Source organism: Lipophrys pholis (genome assembly GCF_963383615.2).
Source record: "Lipophrys pholis genome assembly, chromosome: 8".
In the NCBI taxonomy this organism is placed as follows: domain Eukaryota; kingdom Metazoa; phylum Chordata; class Actinopteri; order Blenniiformes; family Blenniidae; genus Lipophrys; species Lipophrys pholis.
Window position 1 is genome coordinate 17,934,038 of NC_137630.1, and position 23,762 is coordinate 17,957,799.

The 23,762-nt window shown below is 41.5% G+C and overlaps 1 protein-coding gene across 2 annotated transcripts; it reads left to right on the plus strand.

The window, feature by feature from the left end:
* Positions 1-4,386: 4,386 nt before the first annotated feature.
* On the plus strand, positions 4,387-23,473 carry pik3cd (phosphatidylinositol-4,5-bisphosphate 3-kinase, catalytic subunit delta). Of its 2 annotated transcripts, none has more exons than XM_080470544.1 (23): positions 4,387-4,691; positions 5,480-5,654; positions 6,446-6,674; positions 7,820-8,052; positions 8,420-8,596; positions 9,540-9,695; positions 10,399-10,488; positions 11,477-11,698; positions 14,686-14,782; positions 15,124-15,254; positions 15,339-15,389; positions 15,479-15,646; positions 15,802-15,923; positions 15,997-16,140; positions 16,278-16,377; positions 16,460-16,626; positions 17,401-17,510; positions 17,735-17,813; positions 17,907-18,074; positions 21,797-21,920; positions 22,172-22,317; positions 22,409-22,541; positions 23,083-23,473. In XM_080470544.1, exons 2-23 carry the CDS (start codon positions 5,514-5,516, stop codon positions 23,218-23,220), a joined length of 3,126 nt encoding a protein of 1,041 aa, XP_080326670.1. In that variant the 5' UTR covers positions 4,387-4,691; positions 5,480-5,513; the 3' UTR covers positions 23,221-23,473. The 2 variants fall into 2 exon arrangements, with proteins under 2 accessions (XP_080326670.1, XP_080326669.1); XM_080470543.1 differs by having other exon boundaries at positions 4,387-4,671.
* Positions 23,474-23,762: the final 289 nt, after the last annotated feature.

Consider the following 23,762-nt stretch of genomic DNA (forward strand, 5'->3'; position numbering starts at 1 on the left):
GTTCTTTATGTAGTTTGCATGTTCTCCTTGTGTGTGCATGGGTTTTTCCTCTGTGTTTGTCCTGTGATGGACTGTTAATCTCTTCAGAATGTGTCTTGTTTTGGTATGTTTCAGAAGGCTTTAATATATTCTTTCTTTTCAAAAAAACCTTTATTGATCGACAATGGGCTTTAGAATAATGTTACTAAGACACCATGTTTAGAATACTAGAACAGCACTTTATTATTATTATTTACATGCAAGTTGTTTGTTTTGTAATAAAGAAAAAACAAGTGTGTGAAAACATTTCTCAAAAATACAAGACAAAATAGAAAGATTAGAGAAAAAAAAGATTGTAAACAGCCGACTAGTTACGGCCTCTTAATCAGTGCTGATGATGAGCAGGTGATCCCAGATAACAAATGACAGAAAGCAGAATACTCCCTGGAGAGGTTACCAACCACAGGACCAAATACAGAGGGACAAATAGTCTCATTGACACTGACATTTACATCTAGTCAATTATCCTCAAAGATGTTTTTGGTCCGGGGGAGGGGACCAGAGAAAATCCCCACACATGAGCAAACACGAACACAGCTGGACCTAAACTAATATTGATCATTGTGAGGCGAGAGCTTTAACCACTACGCCACCATGTGGCCGGGAAAGAACAACACAAACACAGAAAAGAGGAAGAGGGGAGAGACAGGACAAACTGCAAACCCTCCCAGCTTTGAGCACATTATGACAGGACAGGCTGGAGGACACTCAAGTTACTTTTCTCTGTGAATTGAGGTAACGCCACTACTACTAAGTGAATTTCTTTTTCCTTTCATTGCGATGTATTTGGAGCTCTTTTAAAGGTGCAATAAGCAGCTTTTAAGGGTCAATCTGAATCAATAAAACCTCCAGTGATATTCAAAACAATTGATGCATTATCTCAAAGACAATGTTTTTGACGTGCTGTTAGTACATCTTCCAAAGTTGTTGAGTTTTTCAACTTGTCCCAGCCTGTTAAGTCTTGCAATACAAAGAAACCACAAGTGGAATCATTTACACAGGTGCTGATGTTCGTGGCAAGTGGGGTAGATTTACCCCCATCCGGACCACCGCAATATATAATCAAAACAAAGAGACAAAACCCTGAAAGCCAGGCAATGGACAATCTGGTGACTGGATTTCACTTATATCTCACCTTTCCACCACTTGGGCAGTCACCAAAGCGCTTTACATTGTTAATCACAATCACCCACGCATTCACACGCCAATGAAGGTGGCTGCCATGTAAATAAATAAATGATAAATGGACTCACTTATATAGCGCCTTTTCGCTGACAACAGCCCCAAAGTTCTTTACATAGCTCATCACATTCACCCATTCACACACACATTCACACACCACTGGAGGCTGCAGCCTTGCAAGGCGCTGTCACTCCAATATAAAGCACTAACTCCTTCCATTGGGAGCAGTTTGGGGTTCAATGTTTTTGCTAAAGGACACTTCGATATGTGGAATCAAACCTGCAACATTCCGATTGAGACACGACCTGCTCTACCATCCGAGTCACAGACGGGCACCGAATTGACTCAACAACACCAACAGAGGCATGACCAAAATGTTTTTGTGGTCCTTTGTCAATTAATAGCAAAAAAAAAAAAAAAAAAAAACTGACTGTGTCGGTGCTTGTTTTGTTTGTTTGTTTCTTTAGAGCCTGACAATGTGATCACAGGATGTCGAGATCTTTTTCTGGATCACCTCGAAGACCTGCGGCTGAGACAGAAGGTAATAAACAGGCCACACATCTGAACTTCACCACACCAAACATTCTTTATGTCTTCACTTATTGTCAGAGTAAAGCATCCAAATGAAGAAAAAAATAAATAAAAATTGTGTCGTGGTTGTTGTTGCCCTGAAGTTTTTGTTGGTCGTAAACCACTGTGCTTTATGATAACGGCTGTTCCTCTCACTAATTCATGTTTAGTTCACTCTAGTGTTTTCATTTACATGTACAGAAACCAACATGATCTCATTTCTTTCATTTCTATAAAGCATGTTTAAGTTTCATTTCCACGAGAGCATTGAAAGTTTTGTCAGCATCAACTGAAGAAAGCTTCAACATGACGCCCTGTTCACTGACAGCTTATGTCGGTAGCTGAAAACATTTCACTGATAGTTCAGGGCTGAAAGGGTGGGAAGCACGTTCATGTTGTCAGTCTGCCGACCTGGCCAAAAAAAAAGTTTCTCTTCTGCACAGTAACTTCCTGTTTTCACCAGCTAGTCTGAAGTTAGTTCACAAACACAGGTCGTGTTTTTCAAAGCACTGGATCCGTGTCTGGCAGGCCTCAAGCTGTAGCCTAAAGGCATCACTCAACGGGTCTTTTTAGACAAAGTAGACCACTGAGGCTCAGATCATTTCCATCTGCAGACCAAACCAAATAGACCCAGGCGGAGAGCAAATATCTAGTCTCTTTTATTGACCCGTTTCTTGCTTCATCGGCGATATTCCCTTTGAATCGAGCGAAAAGAAACCATCGCTTTTCTTCTTGAGTCCGTGAGAGTTAAGAGTTAACTGCTCTATTTCCCTTTTTGTACAGTACTACTACTGTGGTTTATGTTCCACTTCCATAAGTGTGGTGTCATTGTTGACTTACTGCTGCAGAGCAGAAAAAATAGACCCGGTTTCACTGTTACCACGTGGAAATGAGAAAAGGGGAAGGAAGGTTTCCATCACATATTTTCACTTTTACTAACAGACATGTGACTTTTTCAAAAGTCAAAAAAACACACGAAAATCCCCTTTATTTGTTTGTCACAATACTAAATATGTTGTAGTGTCTGAAATAATTAGATTTTTATTAAAAAAGGCTCTCTGATTAGTTTTTTTTTTTTTTTTTTTGCCATAGTGTAGTTGACTACCAGAAAGAAAAGCATAAAATATGTTTTTCAGTCTTTCATAGAAATAGCCTTCAATAGCTTTAATACGTTGAACATGATTAACGCAGGCATATAGGGAGATGTTAAAACGACGACGTGCTGCGGGCAGTTCATCTATAAACCTCACATGCACCGGAGTACTCAAAGAAAACCTACCCAGGCACAGGGAGAACTTGCAAACTCCACACAGAAAGACTGAAAGTTCAAATCAAGAACCTTCTCTCTAAGAGATGAGGCTACGCAACACTACACCACCGTGCAGCACAAACACTATATCATCTTACATCATCAACAATTGAAAATGAAAATGGAAACAACTACTAAATGCGGCAATGTCGTAGTGTCCCAGCATTCTAATGGATAGAAATCTGAAAACATACCATGTGAACGGGCTCAGTCTTTTTACGTAAAAGAGTTAGCTCCAGCAAAGTGCTCACATACTTTATGTTTGGGGACAATGCATTAAACAGGAAGTACACTTAGTGGTAATCCGATAAATCTAATCCAACAAGCCCCAGCCACAGCCTGAACACACCTTCACTTAAAAATGTTTTAGTTTTCCTAATGGGGACCTCCATTTGTGTTCCCATGGTGACATGAGCCCCCAATGGTTTCAGGTTTAGTTCAGTCCTTAGTCTTTTTCTCCAGTATAGAAGAATAGGCACACACAAACACATCATGTACAATAAATGCTCTGATAGTTTCCGGATATTGTTGTTATTGCCAATCATTTTGAGGATAAAAAGACAACAAAACAGAATAATTAAGGGGAAGATGAAAAAAAAGGAGAATTTGATTTTTCACTGGAGGAGAACAAAATGGTGGACAGGATGAAAAAATCTATAGGAACAGATGAAAATTTAGAAAGGATAGATTATTAGGTTTTCCTTTATTGATCCCTCTTGGGGAAATTAATTCTCCTCATTTAATCTTAACAACACTTGGAGCATTCGGGAGCTGATACGGGTTTAAGGGTCATGCTTAGGGACCGACAGTGGTGACAGGTCAGCTGTAGTGTTCAATCACAAAACTATTTTTTTTTCTTTTTTCTTATTAATATTGATTCCACAAAACATAATCCCATCAACCAGTTTACATCATGTGTACACGTGTTTCCGGCCAATCAGAAAACTGATCTCAAATTGTGGTGGTGGTGGTGGTTCAGAAAAATCAGAAGATCAAAATTAGAGGGAAGAATTTGATTTAAAGTTTGACTTTGTTTTTTTGAGAATAATTGAGAATAATAATTTCTCTGTTAAAAGCACCTAGAAATGACTGTGTTGTATTTGGTGCTATATAAATAAAGTTGAATTGAATCGAATTGCCTTTATGTTTCCCACAAAACTTTACAAAATACTTTTATTTAACCCTTTAAAAAAAACATTCACCTCCACAGGTAGGAGCGGAGGAGGACACAGGACGTGCTTTCACTTCGCCGGAGCGGAACTTTTGTGGGACGGTCCCTGGGCCGCAGTGAGCGTGAAGAGAGGAGGCAGCGCGCAGCCGCTTTCACCGCGCGCTGGTGCAACAACATGAATGACCGAGGCAGGGAGACACTTCGCCGCTTCAACACGAGCCCCGCTCGCTCCGTCTGAGCCGGATTCATCACGCCACCCGCCACCCCCCCACCGGGACGGTGTCACCCGGTTCCCCGGGTCCGATCCGTCGCAGCAGCGTCGCCGGAGCGAGACGCGTCAGCGGGATGTTCCAGCCTCCATCTTCACCGCGGAGATGAGCGGCTTGTAGGCAGCTGACAGGCGAGTGTCGGCGTTAACAGGTTGGCAGGGCTTTCGCCATCATGCACAAGTTTTACTCCAGACAGCGCAGCGCCACCTCCAACGTCGGATTTGTTCTTGTTCGTGCGCAATACGTGTCCGTTTCTAACGTGTCCTTTGAGATAATATTTCTATAACACTTTACTGAAGAATCGGGTTTATTCTCATACATGCATGCATATAAATATTGCCTCAGATCACCTTACATATGTTATTAATATGCAGGCAGGTTCCCTTTACATCAATCAGTAATATAGATTATGAGATTACCTGCGAATTGTTCACAAAACAATAAGTTTTTCGTGTGTGTCCTCTTCACCGTATGTGACCCTTGAGGGTTTCCTTTCTGACAGAACATGGAGTCCACATTGTGGCAACGTATGAATGAAGTGTCTGTCAAAGGTGACACACATGCAGATTAAAGAAAAACCTCAGTGCAACAGTGTCAAATTTACTTTTAATACCTTATTTAATAAATTGTGTTCAATTAAATTTGCAAAACAGACAAAGGATTGAAGAGAAGAAGATCAGGTGCAACATATCGTTCAGACAGTCACTCTGAATGAGCTGCCCTTAATCTAGTAGAAATACATTATCAAGGCTTTGCACAAAATCTGCACACACACACACACACACACACACACACACACACACACACACACACACACACACACACTGTTACACGGGCTGCATGTTCACTGCACACACATACAAGCTGTACTGTAGTGGATGTTAATAGTGGACGTATTAACCCCGGCTGTGCTTCTTCTACTGGTGTTGCTGTGAGCAGCGGAGGAGCTGACAGTAAATGAGAGGCCGCCACCATGCCCCCGGGGAAGTATGGGATGCAGGAGGAGTGGGAGAAGGAGGGGGATCAGGAGATCGTCATGGACTTCCTGCTGCCGACTGGGATCTTCCTCAAATTCCCAGTGTCTCGAAATGACACCATCAAAAACATCAAAAAAGTAGGTGGTCTCCCTGAGATCGACATGTATCCATCAGCGCCTGCTTTTTAAAAGCGCATGTATTGCCTGTTTTTCCGCTCTTACACCGTGAGTAATGTGATCATACACTGCAAATGTATCTATTACAGGATAGCGCTGTGCTTCTAATAGACTGTAATTGATTGAGTGCAGCAGAGCGCTGTGGCTTCGATGACCACAACTGCAAAATGTTGTTATTTACTATATTTACTGAATGTGCTTTTAAACAAATTGGTTGACTTAATACCTTCTTCAGACATTAAACTGATTAAAATACTGCACAGTTCAAACAATGCTCAGGAGTATTTGGTGCATCTGAAACGAGAAGGAGCTCCGGCTCTCCTCTGTGGTAAACACAGCCAGATCTCTGCTGTTAAATGTGAGTGTGCAGCTGAATGTGCCAACAGCTCTGCCACTTCAGGCTGTTTGATTTAGCTCTCTTAAGTAATGATACTTTTCAATGCTGTTAAGATGATTAAAAGACTAAATGTCTCTCCGGTGATGCGGATTCACTAAGAATTTTAGCTCGTGTTCAAAAACTACTGAGGTCATTTCCCCGCCTACTGATTACTGATCTTCGACTGAGCCTCACTTCACACTTTTAAAAATGGTCATTGCACATGTTGCGGTATTTCCAATCGCGGTCCTGATGTGGCGTGCTTTTACATGACTCCTGAAGCAAACATTTCACAAGCAGCGAGAGCACACTGTACACAGCCGGCCATAAACCTCAGGCGCTCAGCTCTCAGCCCTGCTGTTGTCTCTTGTTTCAGATGGTCTGGAAAAATGCCAGAAGCGAAGCTCTGTTCAGCGGGCTGGGCGATCCTGACGGGTACGTCTTCACCTGCATCAACCAGACGGCAGAGAGGGAGGAGCTGGAGGAAGAGTCGAGGCGCGTGAGCGACGTGCGGCCCTTCATGTGCGTGCTGAGGCTCGTGGCCAGGGAGGGCGACCGAGTGGAAAAACTCACAAACACTCAGATCAGCCTGCTGATCGGCAAAGGTCAGTAACTAATATTGAATGATACATTTAGATTCTGGATCTAAATATTTGAATGACATGAGATTTGTCTCATAATGTCAGCTGGTAGTGGTCGGCCTGAGGATTCCATCCCTTGAAGTCTTGTTGTCCGTCCCACATTGAGCGACAGTGTTCCTCAAATGTTCGCCTGTTCGTCTTTCACAGTCACGCATCATACGATAGAAGACAACAGAAAAGTTTCTTTGCACATATTTTAATTCAAATTGTTGAAACGCTCGTGAAATTTGATGAAATTCTTCCATTTATTATAGACAAACTAAAAGTATTTCAGCCATTTATTTTTTATTTGATCTATGATCGGTTTTAGCTTATAAATCCTAAAAATCTAAATAAAGTATTTTAAAATATTAGAATAATTCTGATCTGTTTTGATTTTCCTGTTTCTTTTTTCTTTCTCCTCTTTCTGTTTTGTTGTGCCCATATGACCAAACCAGAACACTGAGTGGCGTTGAGCCTGTCCGAGTGAACACAGCGCTCAAAACCGGTGCAACATTACAAAATGGAGTCTAAAGTACTGTATTATTGCATTCATATATTCAAATTACTTGTAGTTAATCTCAGTTTGTGATGATGCACCACAGACAATGCTGCTCTGAGACTCTTCTCCACCCAGACTTTCATGAAAACGTTTGTTGCCATTATTTAGTTTCAATGATCCATTCCAGCCTTAAAAAAAAAGAAAAAAGCCTGTGATTAGTTCAGTTTCTTTCCCAACCAGAAAAACAACCGTCACATCGAGCACTGCATGAATGAATAGTTTTAAAATATATATATTATGTAGGGATGAAACTAATCTGTCTGTGTTAGCCAATTGAACCATTGATAAACTATGTTATATAACTAGTGGCCAACTTAGGGTCTCACAAAATCACACACACCTTTGGGCAGATTAGAGTCGTGATTTTAAGCTGAGCAAACCAGAGAACTCTGAGAAACTCTATATTTAACTTAATTTAACTGGTATTCTATAAGTCATGTTGTTCAGTACGTTTCCGTTTCATCAGAAAGCATTCCGTGTTTGAAATGAGGAAGTGTTCCACCGCCTGTATGATTTTTTTATTTTTATTTTTTAATGTATTGTTTGAACGATTATCGTGAATTTTCAGGTCTTCATGAGTTTGAGGCCCAGAAGAACCATGAGGTGAACGAGTTTCGGGCTAAAATGCGCACCTTCTGTGAGGAAAAGGCTCAGGAGCGCCAGAATCTCCCCTGGCAGCAGTGGATGGAGTACAGTTTCCCTTGCGAGCTGGAGCCCTGCTGCTCCCCGCCCGGCTGCGGGAGCGCGAAAACTAAAAACACCAAGAAGATCTTCATCAACGTCAAGTTCGAGGCCAGTGAGGTGAGTTGATCCGCCGCTGCAGCTGTCCTGAGTCATATAGTCGCATTGTTAAGACAAATCAAATCGAGTGTTTTGCCATGACAGCGCAGCTGCAGGGAACTCCACAAAGTGCACTGGAAATAAAAAAAAAAACCCTACTGTGCTTCAGATTTGTGTAAAGACACTGTGGAGGATGAAGTAAATGTGAGAATCTTTTGAAATCCCCCTCCAACACCACAAACACAATCTACAAATCATCACTGGAAAAAAAACAACAACATCCGCACACGCAAAAGTGATACTTTGCATTATTTTTCTTTCTTTTTTTTTTTTTTTTAAAGAAATTGCCACCTTTCTTTTAAATGAAGCTGTCTGCCTGCACCCATAGGAGAGCTTCATGCTGCAGCAGGACCCTCAGGACCTCCCAGTGGCTCTGATGAGGAGCGCCCTCAAGAAGAAGGCCACTGTGTTTCGCTCGGTGCGGCAGGAGCCCGAGGACTACACGTTGCAGGTCAACGGGCGGTGGGAGTTCATTTATGGGAAACACCCGCTGTGCCAGTTCAAAGTGAGTCGCTGCGACGGGCTCTTGAGAAATGCCTGTTCACGTGGAAATACAGTCTATTCCCTTCCATTTGACACTATTTTCATTTCAAACACCTGAAAAGATAAGTAGATTGCATGACCCTCGTCATAAAGGGTAAAGCATTTAACATTTTGAGTCACGGTTACGTTTACACTAAGTTCCAGCTCGTCTTTGCGAGACGTTTCCAACAACTTGCATGAAATGATAGTTTACGGGCTTTCTCTCAAATTTATGATGAGCAAATTAATTATGAAGCCTTAGCATTGTGTTTTTGCAGTTCTCTTGGGTTTGCATGTCTTTAAAATGGATTTAATTTTCTCTCTGAATATAATCCCTAAGATTTAGACCAAAGCTCGTTTCTCTTCCTCACATTTGAGGGTTTTGTGTTCAACAATCTTTCTGGATGAGTTGCAGAGAAGCAGACTCTCATGTATCCAGACAGTCAGGATGGAGTGAATTATTTTCCAACAGCCGCTTTGTCTCCTTTTCATGGGTATGCAAACCTTAGATAGGTTTCCTTTTGACTGTGTCCCGTCATGCGTCACTCAACCCAATGTCTGCAGTTGTTATTTGGAGCAGGTGGTCGATATTAACAGAAATGATTGTCAGGTCGGGGTGTGTGACGATTTCGGTGGCAAGGGACTCGACTCCTGATTTTAAATCTGCAGCGACTTGCTGGGGTGACTCATGTCGGTCTAGCAGCCCTGCAAAAAGGAACTGCATCCATCCACACGTAATGAGATTTTGGCTGCATTAACCTACAGCAAATGAGCAGCCTTCAGGAGTTAACCAGACCTCTCAGAACACTGGGAAATATCTGGGAGTGAATTGTCTAATGACTCTACCCCCAACAACGACAACAAGAACAAAAAAAAAACACTAAAGAAAGAAAACTGTTCCTTCTCCATCTTTTATGTTCCCCTAGTACATGTTCTCGTGTTTGAGAAATGGCCAGAACCCTCATCTTACCATGGTGCATCACTCCACCATCAGTAAATATCAGGAGGAGCAGGGAAGAATGTGCAGCCAGGTGTACAAGTCTCGCTCCCTGTCCAGACCTCCTCCCCTGCCCCTGAAAAAGGTAAGACGTCAGCCATCTCTCATTAACAGAGCAGCGATGTATCCTCCGTCTCTCTCTCTCTCTCTCCCTCACAAGCTTGTTCCTCAAGCAGCCTGTGGACTTTGGCACACATAAAATGTACTGTACAGTGTAGATAATTGACACATCTGCCTGCATTCGCTCCAGTCCAACACAGAGCAGACTACAGTTCAGTGACACATCAGGCTCAGGATGTCATACAAATGTGTTTTAAAGGCATGAATAATGCAACTTGTGTCCATGTTCATGTCATTTTAAAAGAAAATGACAGTCCTTTGTTCAAAAGTAAGACAGAAAGGCATCAGATTGCGCTTGAAAATGTCAAATGCTGTAACCACAGGAATATGACAAATACTGATTTCAAATGACTCAAAACTACATAAACAACAGAAAACGAATTGCTAAAAAGAATTAATTGGTTGTCTTTCTTCTTCATATGACTAAACATAAGCAATCGTAATAGTTTCATTTATTTTTATTACAACTTAATGTACTTCAGGCATCTTTCTTCAGTTTTCTGTTTGTTCCTCTTTCTTTTCTGTCTTCTTGTGCTTCCATCTTTTGACCTGTTGCCAAACAGGAAACTATGTCAGGAAACTTCCAACTCCAATGAAAGCAACGAATGTAGATTTAAATAACGAGAGTGAAGAGTCACATTTTTCTCTCCTGTGTTTCCTTCCTGCAGCAGAACACCTCGTCTCTCTGGTCCATCAGTGAGCCGTTGTCTATTCACCTGCTGCAGGGCAGCCGAGTCAACGCAGACGAAGGCATGAAGGTTGGTGTGGTTTTGTGTGGGTTTTCTCTCTTTTTGCTGCTCAATGAAATGCGACATTCGCTTGTTTACTAATATGTCAATTTCAGTTGTGGGAGCAGTGGTAGTTTGAGGTGTAAATGACAGAGAGATCACATGGTCCAGACCACACATTTCCCATAATGCATCAAGGCGGTTGGTTAAAACTTAAAAACAGGAAGTGGGGAGGGCTTATCTGGTTTTCACGTCTCATTCTGAGGCCTAGATTCTAAGAAAAAAGGCAGACTTCGTGCATCACTTTTGGATGCACTTCTTTTCTCTCTCTTTTTTTTTTTTTTGGAAGATGCTGCTTGCGTTGGGCTACTATTACAGAAAAGCCCTGACCTGCCTGCAAAAAAGTCATAGTTTTTTCTAAAATTGAGTCAGAAAAACAGTGAGAAGGAGGGAAATCTGTTGGTGCACGTCTGTGTTTCTAATTCTGTTTCATAACTAACTGTGTTACTCTTTAGATGGGTTATTAAGTGCAAGCGCACTTCCGGCCGCTGCCTCAGTGCATCATAACTCATGGCTAATTTGCCCTGTCACATAATTATCAGTCATGTCTGCAGTTGGCAGGCAGAGGTTTGAAAACGCACCCCGGGGGGGGGGGGGGACAGCCACTCGTATATTTTGTAAATATAAATTCAGACTATCTTGATTTGGCAAAAGACTGAAGCTTAATGGCCGTACTATATTGGATTATGACTCTTGTGGTTGTTTATCATTTTGGAAGGACCCCGCATAGCATTAAAAGGTTTCAGAGGGCTGCTCATGTGATGAATGTGCAGACCCTTTGAGTCATAGCCTGAGTGACACAGGAAACTCTGAATCATCTCGCGAAGTCTGTAAATATTCCACAAACAACCTTCCACTCGCAAGTGCTAAAACATCTTCAGCTTCCAAACCACATGTCATCACCTTGTCTGATCCCCCCTCTGTGTGTCTGTGTGTGTGTCTGTGTGTGTGTGTGCAGCTCGTGGTGCAGGCTGGTCTGTTCCATGGTAGCGAGCTGCTCTGTAAAGTGGTGACGAGCTCGGAGGTGACGGTGTGCTCCGAGCCGCTCTGGGACCAAAAGCTGGAGTTTGATATCAATGTGGCCGACCTGCCTCGCATGAGCCGCCTGTGCTTCGCGCTCTACGCCGTCATTGAGAAGACCAAAAAGCCCCGCGGCACCAAGAAGAAGAACAAAAGGGCGGTGAGTATTGAGGCCTCGCTGTGCAACTCTGCGAGTGAGCGGGTGGGTGGGTGTGAATTTGTTAGCAAGCACAAACAGATCTGTTTCCTCTCCTGTGTGTATCGATTCTATAGTCGGTGTGTGTGTGTGTGTGTGTGTGTGTGTGTGTGTGTGTGGGTGTGTTTTGCCGCTGCGTTGGGTTGTGCAAGTGTGTTCAGTGGCAACGCTGCGGTTACCATTTCATCCGCTTTAGCTCTTTTATCTGTGCATCACTCTGAGGAAGGAAGGCATTGGCCATCAATTTCAAAGAATTGTAAATTCATCGTCACAGTGGCCGTCATGCACCACACTCTATCCTCCTCTGGGGACACTTCCAGTTTTCTGTGATAAACAGTGAATATATGAGGACACAAGTGATCTGTCAAAACTTTTCAACAACTTTCTTCAGTACGCTTGTATAGCTCAATTGAAGCCAGTACTGCAGGTAGTGTTTTAATGTTGAGGCCACAACAATAACATGCATAAATCTAATCGATATATTAACTTTTGATGTGTTGTTTTTGCAAACGTTTCAAATCATTTCAGGGTATAGAATTTACTTTTACTGTGGGGGGGGGGGCGGAAACTGGAGTACCTGGATCAGAAACCACACATGCAGGGGAGAACATGCAAATTCCCCAAAAGTCCACAAGCCCGACTCGTACTCGAACCTGGGATATTCTCGCAGTGAGGCAGGAGTGCTTACCACTGCACCACTGTGCATTTTGTGTTGATAACAAATGAAAATGGATTGTTTATGGTTTGATTTTCCATTGTTAAGTCAACACAATGACTCATACAGATCTCAACCACTTCACTGTCTTTTGTAGAGCGTCTTAACTCTTCACAGGGTGCTAATTCAAATACTAGGAAATTCATCATTTCAGCAATAATCTTGGTTTGGACAAAGAAAAACAAACAAAGATATTTTTGAGTATAAACTTCCTAGTAAATTGTTATGAAAGATTCTTAAAAACGACTTCCACTTTTTTTTTTTTGATTGTGTGAAGTGAGAGGGATCAGTTTGACTGAACGACACGCTTTGCCAAAACACAACCGTGTGTTCATTGAGCACAGTAAAGCAGAAGCTGCATGCGTTTTTATAAACTTCACTAAACCTGGAAACCCTACAAAAGCAAAGAGTATTACTAGTTAGTACAACTAATTGAATTGTGTATTTCATAACTGTCATTTGCGTAATACAGTGAGTTTGGAAGAAATGTGGAATTTACGAAAACTGATGAAAGGTCCGAAAGTTTGAATATCAGTCAAAAAAAGGAATCTGTTGCAAACCTTATTACATTTTAGTGTAAAAAGTATTCATCAGTGGTCACTCTATTTCAGTTGAGACGCTTATAGCTGTGAGCTTTTTGGTATTTACAGTAAAGACGAGCACTTTTATCACAACAGCAACACTCACCAGCTTGGACGATTTTAGTGAACAGCAACAAATGCTAATTTTTCATGAATCGTGGTTTCAGCATGTTTTTGTTTTGAGTGCCGCGCACGGCAGCTGTGGGCAACGTGTCGGAGCAGACCTCTGGTTTGCACCAGGTGTGTGTTTCAGGGGCATCGAGGTCGCTTCTGCTTTCTGGGCCACTTCTCTCTTCTTCTGCCTGGAAGAGAAGTCCTGCAGCCAGAAGACACAATGACTGACGGAAATGAAGCTATTTTAAAGTCGGACATGTTTATCTGTGTCGCCACTTTTTTTTTGGGGGGGGGGGGGGGGGGGGGTGATGTGTGCTCAATTAGTTTTTCACACGTTTACTTGATGGACGTTGTTTGTTTTTTCTCCTACCTATTTGGAAATGGAATTCACTTGAATTCCTGTAAATATAAAAATTGTCTTTGGTATCTTTTTTTTTAACTTTAAGTGGACGTTTTTGTCTTCACTGCATGTTTTTAATCAATTTTTAATTCATTGAGTTCTTGCAAAAGTAAAATGTTGTTCTGAATATGTCGGGAATACAAATTAACCTAAAATCTAACTTGCAAACAGAGTAAATTATTCAAAGTTGTTTTTTTCATTGTTCTAAAAAAGAAAATCCTAGAATAAGTTTCAATTCTTTATCAGGGAGGTTCCACATTTCTTCCAAACTACAATAATTCAATGAAGGTCACGAAATACTAGATGTTTAAATGTTTGTGCTAAGATGTTTTCTACAATTAGTAAAATGTATGAAAAATACAAATACATGCTACTCACAATAACCGAACACTATTGTGTTTTGGCAAATTTATTATGTCCTTTTAAAAACGTCCTTCGGCCATACATTGAGAACTATGCGTTATCTTGGTTTGTTTTTAGCAAGGGCCAATGGGTTTTATGACACAATGTAAAATATTGTTGTTTATTATTGACTTTGAAAGGTAATCAAAGTGTAAAGATTTTTCCGATCAGTGCAATCTGGAAGTTACAGAGTTCGGTTTTTTATATTGGAAAGTTGGAGGGGAAAAAGGGGGAAAATCAGTTGCATGTTGGAAGCTGCTTTTTCTCCCCAAAACTACAATGTAGTGGTTAACACTTTGGCCTCGTAGCGAGAACTGCCCTGTTCGAATCCACGTTAGACTTGGCGGTCTCTCTGTGTGGAGTTTGCATGTTCTGCTTGTGCAAGTTTTGTCTTCTCTTCAGGTTTCCTCACAAAGTTAAATGTGTATTTGAGGTGAATTGGCGTTTCTAAGTCGCCTCTCGGTGTGAATGTGTGTGACTGACGACCTGTCCAGGGTGTACTTCACCCACTGCCAGATGGGATCAGCTCCAGGACATCTGAATAAAAGAATGTTTGGATATAACCGAGCAAATGTGATTTAACTTTGTCTGAAAACTGCTGATGAGAAAGTGAGTTTTCTCACTTTTCTGTGCCATTTTTGTTTTCCACTCTTTAGGACATCATGTTAGACATTGTTAATCATCACAGATGGCCAACCAACAAATCTCATCCTGCTTCTCTCTGTGTGCGCCTCTTCAGGACTGCCCGATAGCCTGGGTGAACACCATGGTGTTCGACTACAAGGACCAGCTGAAGACCGGGGAGTTCCTCCTGTCCACATGGCCATCTGTACCCGGTACTTTCAGCCTCGCCTCTTGTTACATTTCCTCCTCTTCACAAGCAGCTCACATGTTCACAGCCTCCTCCACAACGTTTGGCGGCTCACAGTGAGGTCTGAAATACCCGGTGTAACATGTGGCCGCGTGTTCACGTGTTTCATGGTTGCTTATGCACAAGATCGCCTTTTTAAGACGTTGAAATGCCTGTTTGAAGGTTAAAATCATTTCTCTAATACATTGGCTTTAAATTATTATTATTATTATTTTTTTTTACGTCTGTTAATAGTCGCTCCTACTTTTGAAGCGACATGCACTGTGTTCACGATTTCCCATCTCGTTCATCATGTTTACATCACAGATGATAAAAGTGAGCTATTGAACCCGATGGGAACCGTGGAGAAGAACCCTAACGTGGACAGTGCTGCTGGACTCCTCATCCGCTACCCCAACATTCGGCCTCACCCGCTCTATTATCCTCCACTAGAGAAGGTACTGAAACACCAGCACATACTGACGTTTATCATCGATACAACAATCGGCAAAAAAAAGAAAGAAATCCTCCTCTGCTTTCAGATTACTGATGTGGAGAAAAATGTTGCTCCAGTTCTTCCCACTAAAGAAGAGGTAAGAATTTCTCACACAAGTCACAATTAAGGTTAAAAATGACATGTGTCTTGTGTTTCAACCTCATTGTTGTGAATTTGTGGCTGTAGTACATGAGACTAAAAGAAATCATGGACAACAAGAACTACACAGAGTTCTTCGAGGACGAGAAGGAGCTCCTGTGGAAGCTCCGCACAGAAGTCCGTGATCGATTCCCAGAGAGTTTGTCCAAGCTGCTCCTCATCACCAAGTGGAATAAGCGTGAGGACGTGGTTCAGGTATAAACAGAGAGTGTGTGAAGAGTTTTTACCCACTGAGGTACAAGCTTTTGGGCAGAAATGATGACGTATCTGTTCGCCTGCTCCATTTTGCTGGAAGTCGATGCAGCTTGCACCTTCAAAATGTTATAAAGTTACGATTTGATTGTCCTCAGATGGTGAGTTTACTCAAGAACTGGCCGGACCTTCCTGCCATTCATGCCTTAGAGCTCCTAGACTACAGTTTTCCAGACCCGACCGTCCGCTCGTTCACCATCAGATGCCTCAGGAAGCTAAGGTGGGAACATATTTCCGATCACGTTTTAGCGGCACATTGCAACGGGGGTCTTAAGAATATTCTTTGCACACAGTGACGATGAACTGCTACAGTACTTAATCCAGCTGGTCCAGGTCCTGAAGTATGAGTCCTACCTAGACTGCGACCTCACCACTTTCCTGCTGGAGAGGGCTTTGTCCAACAAGACGATAGGACACTTCCTGTTTTGGCATCTCAGGTGAGATGCAGTTTATTCATTAAAAAAAGAAAACCAGGGCATGTGTGGCTTTTTGTTTTACTGGACAACGTGTGTGTGTGTGTGTGTGTGTGTGTGTGGTTTTTTTCTTTTTCTTAAATTTTTTTTTTTTTTTGTAGGTCAGAGATTCATGTGGCATCTGTAGGTTTGCGTTTCGGCCTGATTCTGGAGGCATACTGCAGAGGAAACATCTACCACATCAAGCTCTTAACCAAACAGGTAATCACACGAATAACCACACGACCTTCAAGCTCCGCATTGTCTGTTGTTTTGTATTAAATCTCTCTTTCCTTCCACCCAGAATGAGGCTTTGGGCAAAATGAAGGCCCTGAGCGACATTGTCAAGTCGGGCTCCCAGAAGATGACGGTGGAGGACTTAAAGCTGTGCATCAGGCAGGAGTCGTACCTGGAGGCCTTGTCAGACCTGCGGTCACCTCTCAACCCCAGCATGGTCCTGGCTGAGATCTGGTTAGTATATACACACACACACTTCACCCCTGACCCCTCAATCCTCACAGCTAAGTGTATAATCTCTACTGAAACAACTGTGGGATTACATCTTCACCCTTAAAAACATGTCAATCGGTGTCGAGTCCTGCGTCTTGTCCACATGTTAAATCAGACCCTATGTTTCTTCTTTAGCCTGAGAGAAATACAAGACCTGCAACATGTTTCAGTTTCAGAGCTGCGTTTGCATGTTGTTAAACTAACTCAACTAAGTTTCTGCAGATTCTTAAAAAGCCTTGAAAGCCCTTGATTGAGTTTTTGACAGTAATGAGCTAGAGGTGTTTTAACATTTCTAGAATTGTAATGATAAGCAGTTGAGCCCGACTGAATTCATCTTCATTCATTTATTTGTTCATCAGGTAAAATCAATTTTTAAGAAAGCCATATTCCAAAGTCATTTGACATTAAAATGATAATGAAACTATCACATTATTGTTGTTGGAGTTGTATTGTAATTTTTGGGGGGTTTCTTTATTTCTTGTGTATGAAGTCTTCCAAATAATTCGGACCTGAGCGCCGGGTGGAGTCACGGGAGAACAAATAGGTTCATAATATAGATGTACAAACAGGTGCAAGGTGTGTTTTTGACCATGGCATTATGTGGCATTACACGGAGTAAAGCGTGTTTGTGGTATTATGTTGGATCACGACTGTGAGCAACACAGTGACGACCTTTTTTCTGCATCTTCAATATTACCATGTGTTAAAAATGTTGTTGTTTTTTTGCTGTTGCAGTGCAGATAAGTGCAGATTTATGGACTCCAAGATGAAGCCGCTCTGGCTGTTGTATAAGAACCCCTTGGCTCAAGGCGACATGGTCGGCATCATATTCAAAAATGGAGATGGTGAGATACCAGAGAATCCAAACACACGGTGCCTTACACACAGCGATCACACAATTCAAGTAACAGAATACAGGGAGATGGGGAAATATTTCAAAGATTATGGTGGAAATATCACTTGTTAATTTAGAATGTGTTGTTCCTCTAATTATAGGAATGTTAATGATGAAACAGTAAAAATGTTCAGGTTGGGATCATTGATTAGATTTTTATACTCATCATTTTAGATCTTCGGCAAGACATGTTGACTCTGCAGATGATCCGGCTGATGGAGAACTTGTGGAAGAAAGAAGGCCTGGATCTGAGGTGGGGGTTGCATCTTGCAAAAATATATAGATGTTTTTCCATGGAAACACTTTCTTTCTGACCCGATGTTGTTCGTCTTACCTGCACCTGAAGGATGATCCCATACGGCTGTCTGTCCACGGGGAACAAAATGGGACTGATTGAAGTTGTGAAGAACTCGGACACCATTGCCAATATACAACGTAACAACAGTAACAGTGCTGCTACCGCTGCTTTCAACAAGGATGCCTTGCTCAACTGGCTCAAGTCGAAGAATCCTGAGTGAGTATGAGGAACCAAAGTGTGTGTATAACTAAAAGCCACTTTGCGTGAAATGACTGATGGTGCCTCACAGAGGCTAAAAATAAATGTAGGACTCTTATTACAGCAGAAGATTGCATTGAGTAAAAATAGAAAACGGCAACTTAAGTTTTTCAATCAAAGTCCCTGGTCTTCTTGTTGTGTTGGTTCAAATAGAAGACGTTACACAAGTTGAGACCAGAACCAAGAGACCAGTGATGCAGCAGTGAAACATCTTATTAGTAAGATAAGCTTTAGAGATTGTTGCGTTTTTGGTATTTGGACGATTTTCAAGTGAAGGACATTTCACTCTATTTTGCACCTGAAGGTATTGGAAAAAATGTCAGTGACATACTATTGAAATTGAACTCAACATTCTTTGATGATTTTTTATGATTTTCATAATGCATTCAAGTGTTTTTGCTGGGAAAAGATTTCAGTTTACATTATTAAAATGTTTCTTTATTTCAAATTTTATTAGTTAGGGTCACACAACATAAAACTGAGCTGCAGGCAGTTCTGTGGATGCCGAACTAAAATCAGTTGGATGACCTTGTTTAAGACAATATCCTTCCAAATTATAGATAACAACAAATCAACGCTGAAACTCCAGAGCAGACCATTGTTTTCCCAGGCCGATTGTAAAATACGATAATAAATACTAGTATATTACTGCTTGGCTTCTTTAGTTGTAGAAAATAGTTATTAATATTGTATTATTTAAAAAAAAAAAAAAACAAGCGCCATGGAGGTGTTGATGTTTTTTGACGGAGATTAAACACGCACAAAAAATGTTCCCTGACGGCCATTTGTCACACTCGTGTATTGTAGAGGTACCAGTACTACATACATACACCATCTTCCGACAGAAATAGTTTTGGGTCTTGTTTTTTCATACTTTCAAAATAGCATGTTCAAAAATATCACACGCACTCATTTAATCTGACTTCTCTTTTCCTCTCCTCTAACAGTTTTTAAGTAGAAATGCCGTTAGAAATACGTTGGGGTTTTTTCTTTTTTCTTCTCAATAATCTTCCTGTTACTGAGAACCTGTGTGAGCATGTACAATTACTCCTTATCGGTTCCCCCTTTTAGAAGAAGTCATCTTCTTGTTTTGGTATTTTCATTGTCAGGGGTTTCCCGCAGCAGATCAACTTTTTCTAATACCCTCCGTCTCCTGTGTCTTCCTTCCCCATACCAATCATTTGCATGTCCTCCTTCACTGCATCCATGGATGTCCTCTGTTTTAGTACCAGCTTCCTCTACTCTCATCTTGAATTTCCTATTCTTCCTTCGCTGATGTATACTGACTCCTCCCTTCTAACAGGAACTCTGTGTGCTGACTCTCAGCAGATCCATTATGGGTCTCATATTTATGATCTGCTTGTTTGAATTGTCAAAGGTTTTCCACCCTCTCTCTTTATCGATATTTCAGTTAAAGTTTAAACATGTAGCGTTAAAGAGGCTCATCAGAGGCTACATTTTGTTTGTGTACTTCCTGAATTATAAGTCGGCACTCTCCAAGTACATAACAAGAAATAAAAGAAGAAGAGCAGAGGCGGATCGTTGGTCTTGACAGAATTTTCGATGAGCTTACTGTCCATAAAATCCACTGGATGGACTGACGTGAGAACATGATTTAACTCTGTTGCAGCAGTAGGTCTCATATGTTGGAAAAAGTACACAAAGTGTAATGTGAGTCTGAGATTTCATTCGGACACCATGCAAGTTGTTGTTGTTGAGAAGCTTGAGGATTCTGAGCTCAAGTTGTTTGTTAGCTGGCGATATCAGACCTTGATGGTTTGAGTCCATTGTGGATCCTTGTTGGTTTCCAGACGGCTGAGAGCTGCCGTCTGGCCGGCCGGCTGAGTGTGGCTTGTATTTGAGTTTTTTTCTTCCAACAAAAGTCTGGCTGTGCAGTTAAGTATGTAGCCAAATGTCTTCACTAATTTAATTATTTCTTTTGTTTTATTCCACTTTTAATTCAGCCGATTGGTGATGTAGTGGTCCCACAGTTTAAAAGCTCACATCGCGTATTTGCCAAAATAAAGATCAATAAAATATTCACAACAATATGCATACTTGTAACACCTGCAAATGAAATTCCGGATATCAGTTGAACACATGTACTGCTTTTAGGAGTGTAATATCTACAGGATATGACTCAGCCAAACATTTTTTCTCAGCTATTTTGGCTTTTTCTCAACTTCTGAAGAATGTCCTGAGCAAGAGTTTTTGTGAAAATCTATTTTTTTATGCATACTGGGAAGGTGAGAAAGCTATTGTAGTTTCTTGCAATCTGCAAAATTGCCAGTAGATGCCACTAATCCCACACAGTGTTTGTCCCTTCAAATCTATATGAAAATAGTGTGTGTTTTCAGTTCAGGTTAAAAATTTACATAATTGACTTTTACAAAAGACTGAAGACGCACAATACAATGGGGAAAAAAAAAAAAACATCCATCCATCTTCTTTCCCACTTTGTCCGTTTGGGGTCACGGTGGCAGTATAGAGAGCAGAGAAGCCCGGGCATCTCTGTCCCTCGCAACTTCCTCCAGCCCTTCTGGGCAGACCCCGAGCCGCTCCAAGGCCAAGCCAGCGATATATTCTCTCCAGAGAGTTCTCGGCCGACTTCGGTGGGGAGGGTGACAACTTTATCTCAATCTTTTGAAATCTCCTAGTTTTCCTGCGTGAAATCGTCATTTAATGCGCAGCGCACACACACAGGCACAATTGTATTATTTTACATATTCATTGTCCACGGCCATTAAACATTCGCACTGCTGCTGGAGAAGGGAAGTGAATCCTGGATTTAATGGCTTTAAGAAATGTACTTTCAGAGGAGTTTTATCGTTCTTGACCAGGGCTTCACAATAATCAGGAGGAATTATGGATGACTCATCCTTACAAAGTTGCTCCAGCTCAGTTATATCCTACGGATGTTTGCTCTGAGTGGCTCTCTTGAGCTTATTCCACAGAATCTCTGCTAGATTCAGGTCTGGACCAACAAAATGGTTTTTTTAATGAACTCTGTGGCTCAGTTCTTAGTGTGGCTTAGGTGTGATTCCCTGTCTCGCCCTGTCTGTGTTAAAGTATCCTTGGTCAAGACACTGAACCCCAAGTTGCTCCCACTGGTGTCTGAAAGTGTGAATAAGAGTGTGAGCGAATGGGGAACTGTGACGGACTATATATAACCCGTACAGACTGCAGAAGAGGCCGGATGCACAATATAAGAAAAAAAAACGGCCTGCATTTTCTTTTCTTTTTTACTGTTCAGCAAAAGTTGCTCCAGACCACCAAACAATTGTCGAGTAGTGTTGCTATAACTGGGGATATTGTCAGTTTGAGGTGAGACTGCTAACCCGGCCTCAGACAAAGTCTTGGAGATCATCATGAAAGTCTTTGGAGATCACACTGACTGCACAATAAATCAGAAAGCTGATCAACTTGAAATACAGTGGTACCAAATACTGAACAGAGAATATTTGCAAACGCTGTATGCTTCTTGCAAAGGTAGACCATGAATTGGTGTGACAGACGGTTATTAATCAGCCACGGATCACAGAAATTTAATATCCGGTTTAAATGGCCCTCACAATTTGAGTTTATTGGAAATTTCACCGGAAAACAAATGTGTCCGAAATATTACAGAAAGTGAACCTGCTCATGCTTTACTTCTGTTTTTCGTTTCCTTTTTCCACCAGGGACAAGCTTGATCAAGCAATAGAGGAATTCACGCTGTCTTGTGCCGGCTACTGTGTAGCTACTTACGTCCTGGGCATTGGAGATCGTCACAACGACAACATCATGATCAGGGAAACTGGACAGGTCAGGTTTGCTCCGTGTTTGAATCGCTGTGTACTAAGTTAGTCGAAAATATAAACCCCATAGATTCCTTGATCCTTCTAAGGTTGTTAGTAGTTTGTTTGGCTTCATGAAAGCTTCATGTTGATGTATGAGTGATGAGTTTTATTAATGATAATGTTTTGTCTGACATGTTGGGGTGAAGTAAATCATATCACAAACCAAAGTCGCGATTCATGACCAACCTTTTTTCTTTTTTAATGTTTGCTCTTTAGTTGTTCCACATTGACTTTGGGCATTTCCTGGGCAACTTCAAGCGGAAACTAGGGATCAACAGGGAGCGTGTGCCTTTTATTTTAACCTACGACTTTGTGCATGTGATCCAGCAAGGAAGGACAAACAACAGTGAGAAATTTGAGAGGTGAGGACATTTTCTGTCACTCATTAACAATTTCAGTGCATGATACACTCTGGGCTACGATTGAAATTACAAATGCTTGCTTTTCCACCAGGTTCAGAGAGTACTGTGAGCGAGCCTATAAGATCCTGTGTCGGAACGGGACTCTGTTTGTCAACCTCTTCGCTATGATGAAGGCAGCAGGCCTCCCTGAGCTCACCTCCTTTAAGGACATCCAGTATCTGAAGGTGTGCAATAGTTATCATGCTGTTAATGTTGATGTTTATGTTGCATGGTTTGGAGAGAGTGGCACCGCTTTTAAGCTGAGTTCAATCTGGCAGAGGTGAAGATGCTGAGATTTTCCTTGAGGGTTCAGAGATAAAGCTAGATAGAGGCAGGGCTGAGATGGTTTGGACATGATCTGAGACGAATTAGTGGATATATTAGAGACAGGGTGTTGGGGATGGAGCAGACAAGAAGGAAGAGAAGAGGAGGACCTCAGAGAAGACTCATGGATGTAGTAAAGAAAGAAATGGAGATGGTTGGTGTGAAAGTAAAGGAAGGAGGTATTAAAGGGGCGATGGAGACAGATCACCTGCTGTGGTGACTCCTGAAGGCGACAGCCAAAAGACAAGGAAGACTTTTTTTTTTTTTTTTATTGACTCAGTGATCCTTCTACTTAATGTCCGATTGCTTTATTTGTTGCGTTTTTTTCTCCAGAAAGTAACTATGACTTGACCTTCAATATCTTTTTTTGATGTTATGTTTTTGTTTTTTGTTTTTCAAAAGGATTCCTTAGCTCTGGGCAAATCAGAGGATGAAGCGCTGAAGAATTTCAAAGTGAAGTTCAATGAAGCTTTGAGGGAAAGCTGGAAGACCAAGGTCAACTGGATGATGCACTCCCTGGCCAAAGATAATAGACCGTGAGGAACCCTGACTATATAAACCCCGAGGACCAGTTTGGACCTAAAGACCAAAAGAAGAAGAAGACTTGTTGTTTATGCTATGGATGGCATTTAAAGACAGACCTTATCAAATGTTTACATTCCACTTGCCTAAGTGTGGTGAATAAAAAAAAAAAAAATGTCGGCATCCAAAGACAACAAGATAATCCTGGAGCATAGTGAATGGAATCCTTTACACTCATCTCACATCTATGGAAGATTGTCTTCGCAACAAGGATGGATCCACCCACACGATTAATGTATTTTTGATTCCTTGAACTCGCTACTTGAAAACCACTTGCTGAGTCACAGAAACTCCATTGCACCCATTGCGTTACTCAGCAGGGAACTGCAATCAATCTTCAGACGACGCCATTTGAAGGTGGAGTCTTGCAGCAGTTTCACCTCAAGACTCATCTACAGTTTACAACCCTGGACGGCTGTATCACTTCCTCTCATTTCAATGGGATCTTTGTTTGTTGTTCTTTTTTTTTTTCTTGTATTTTATTTAATTTGGTAGTTTGG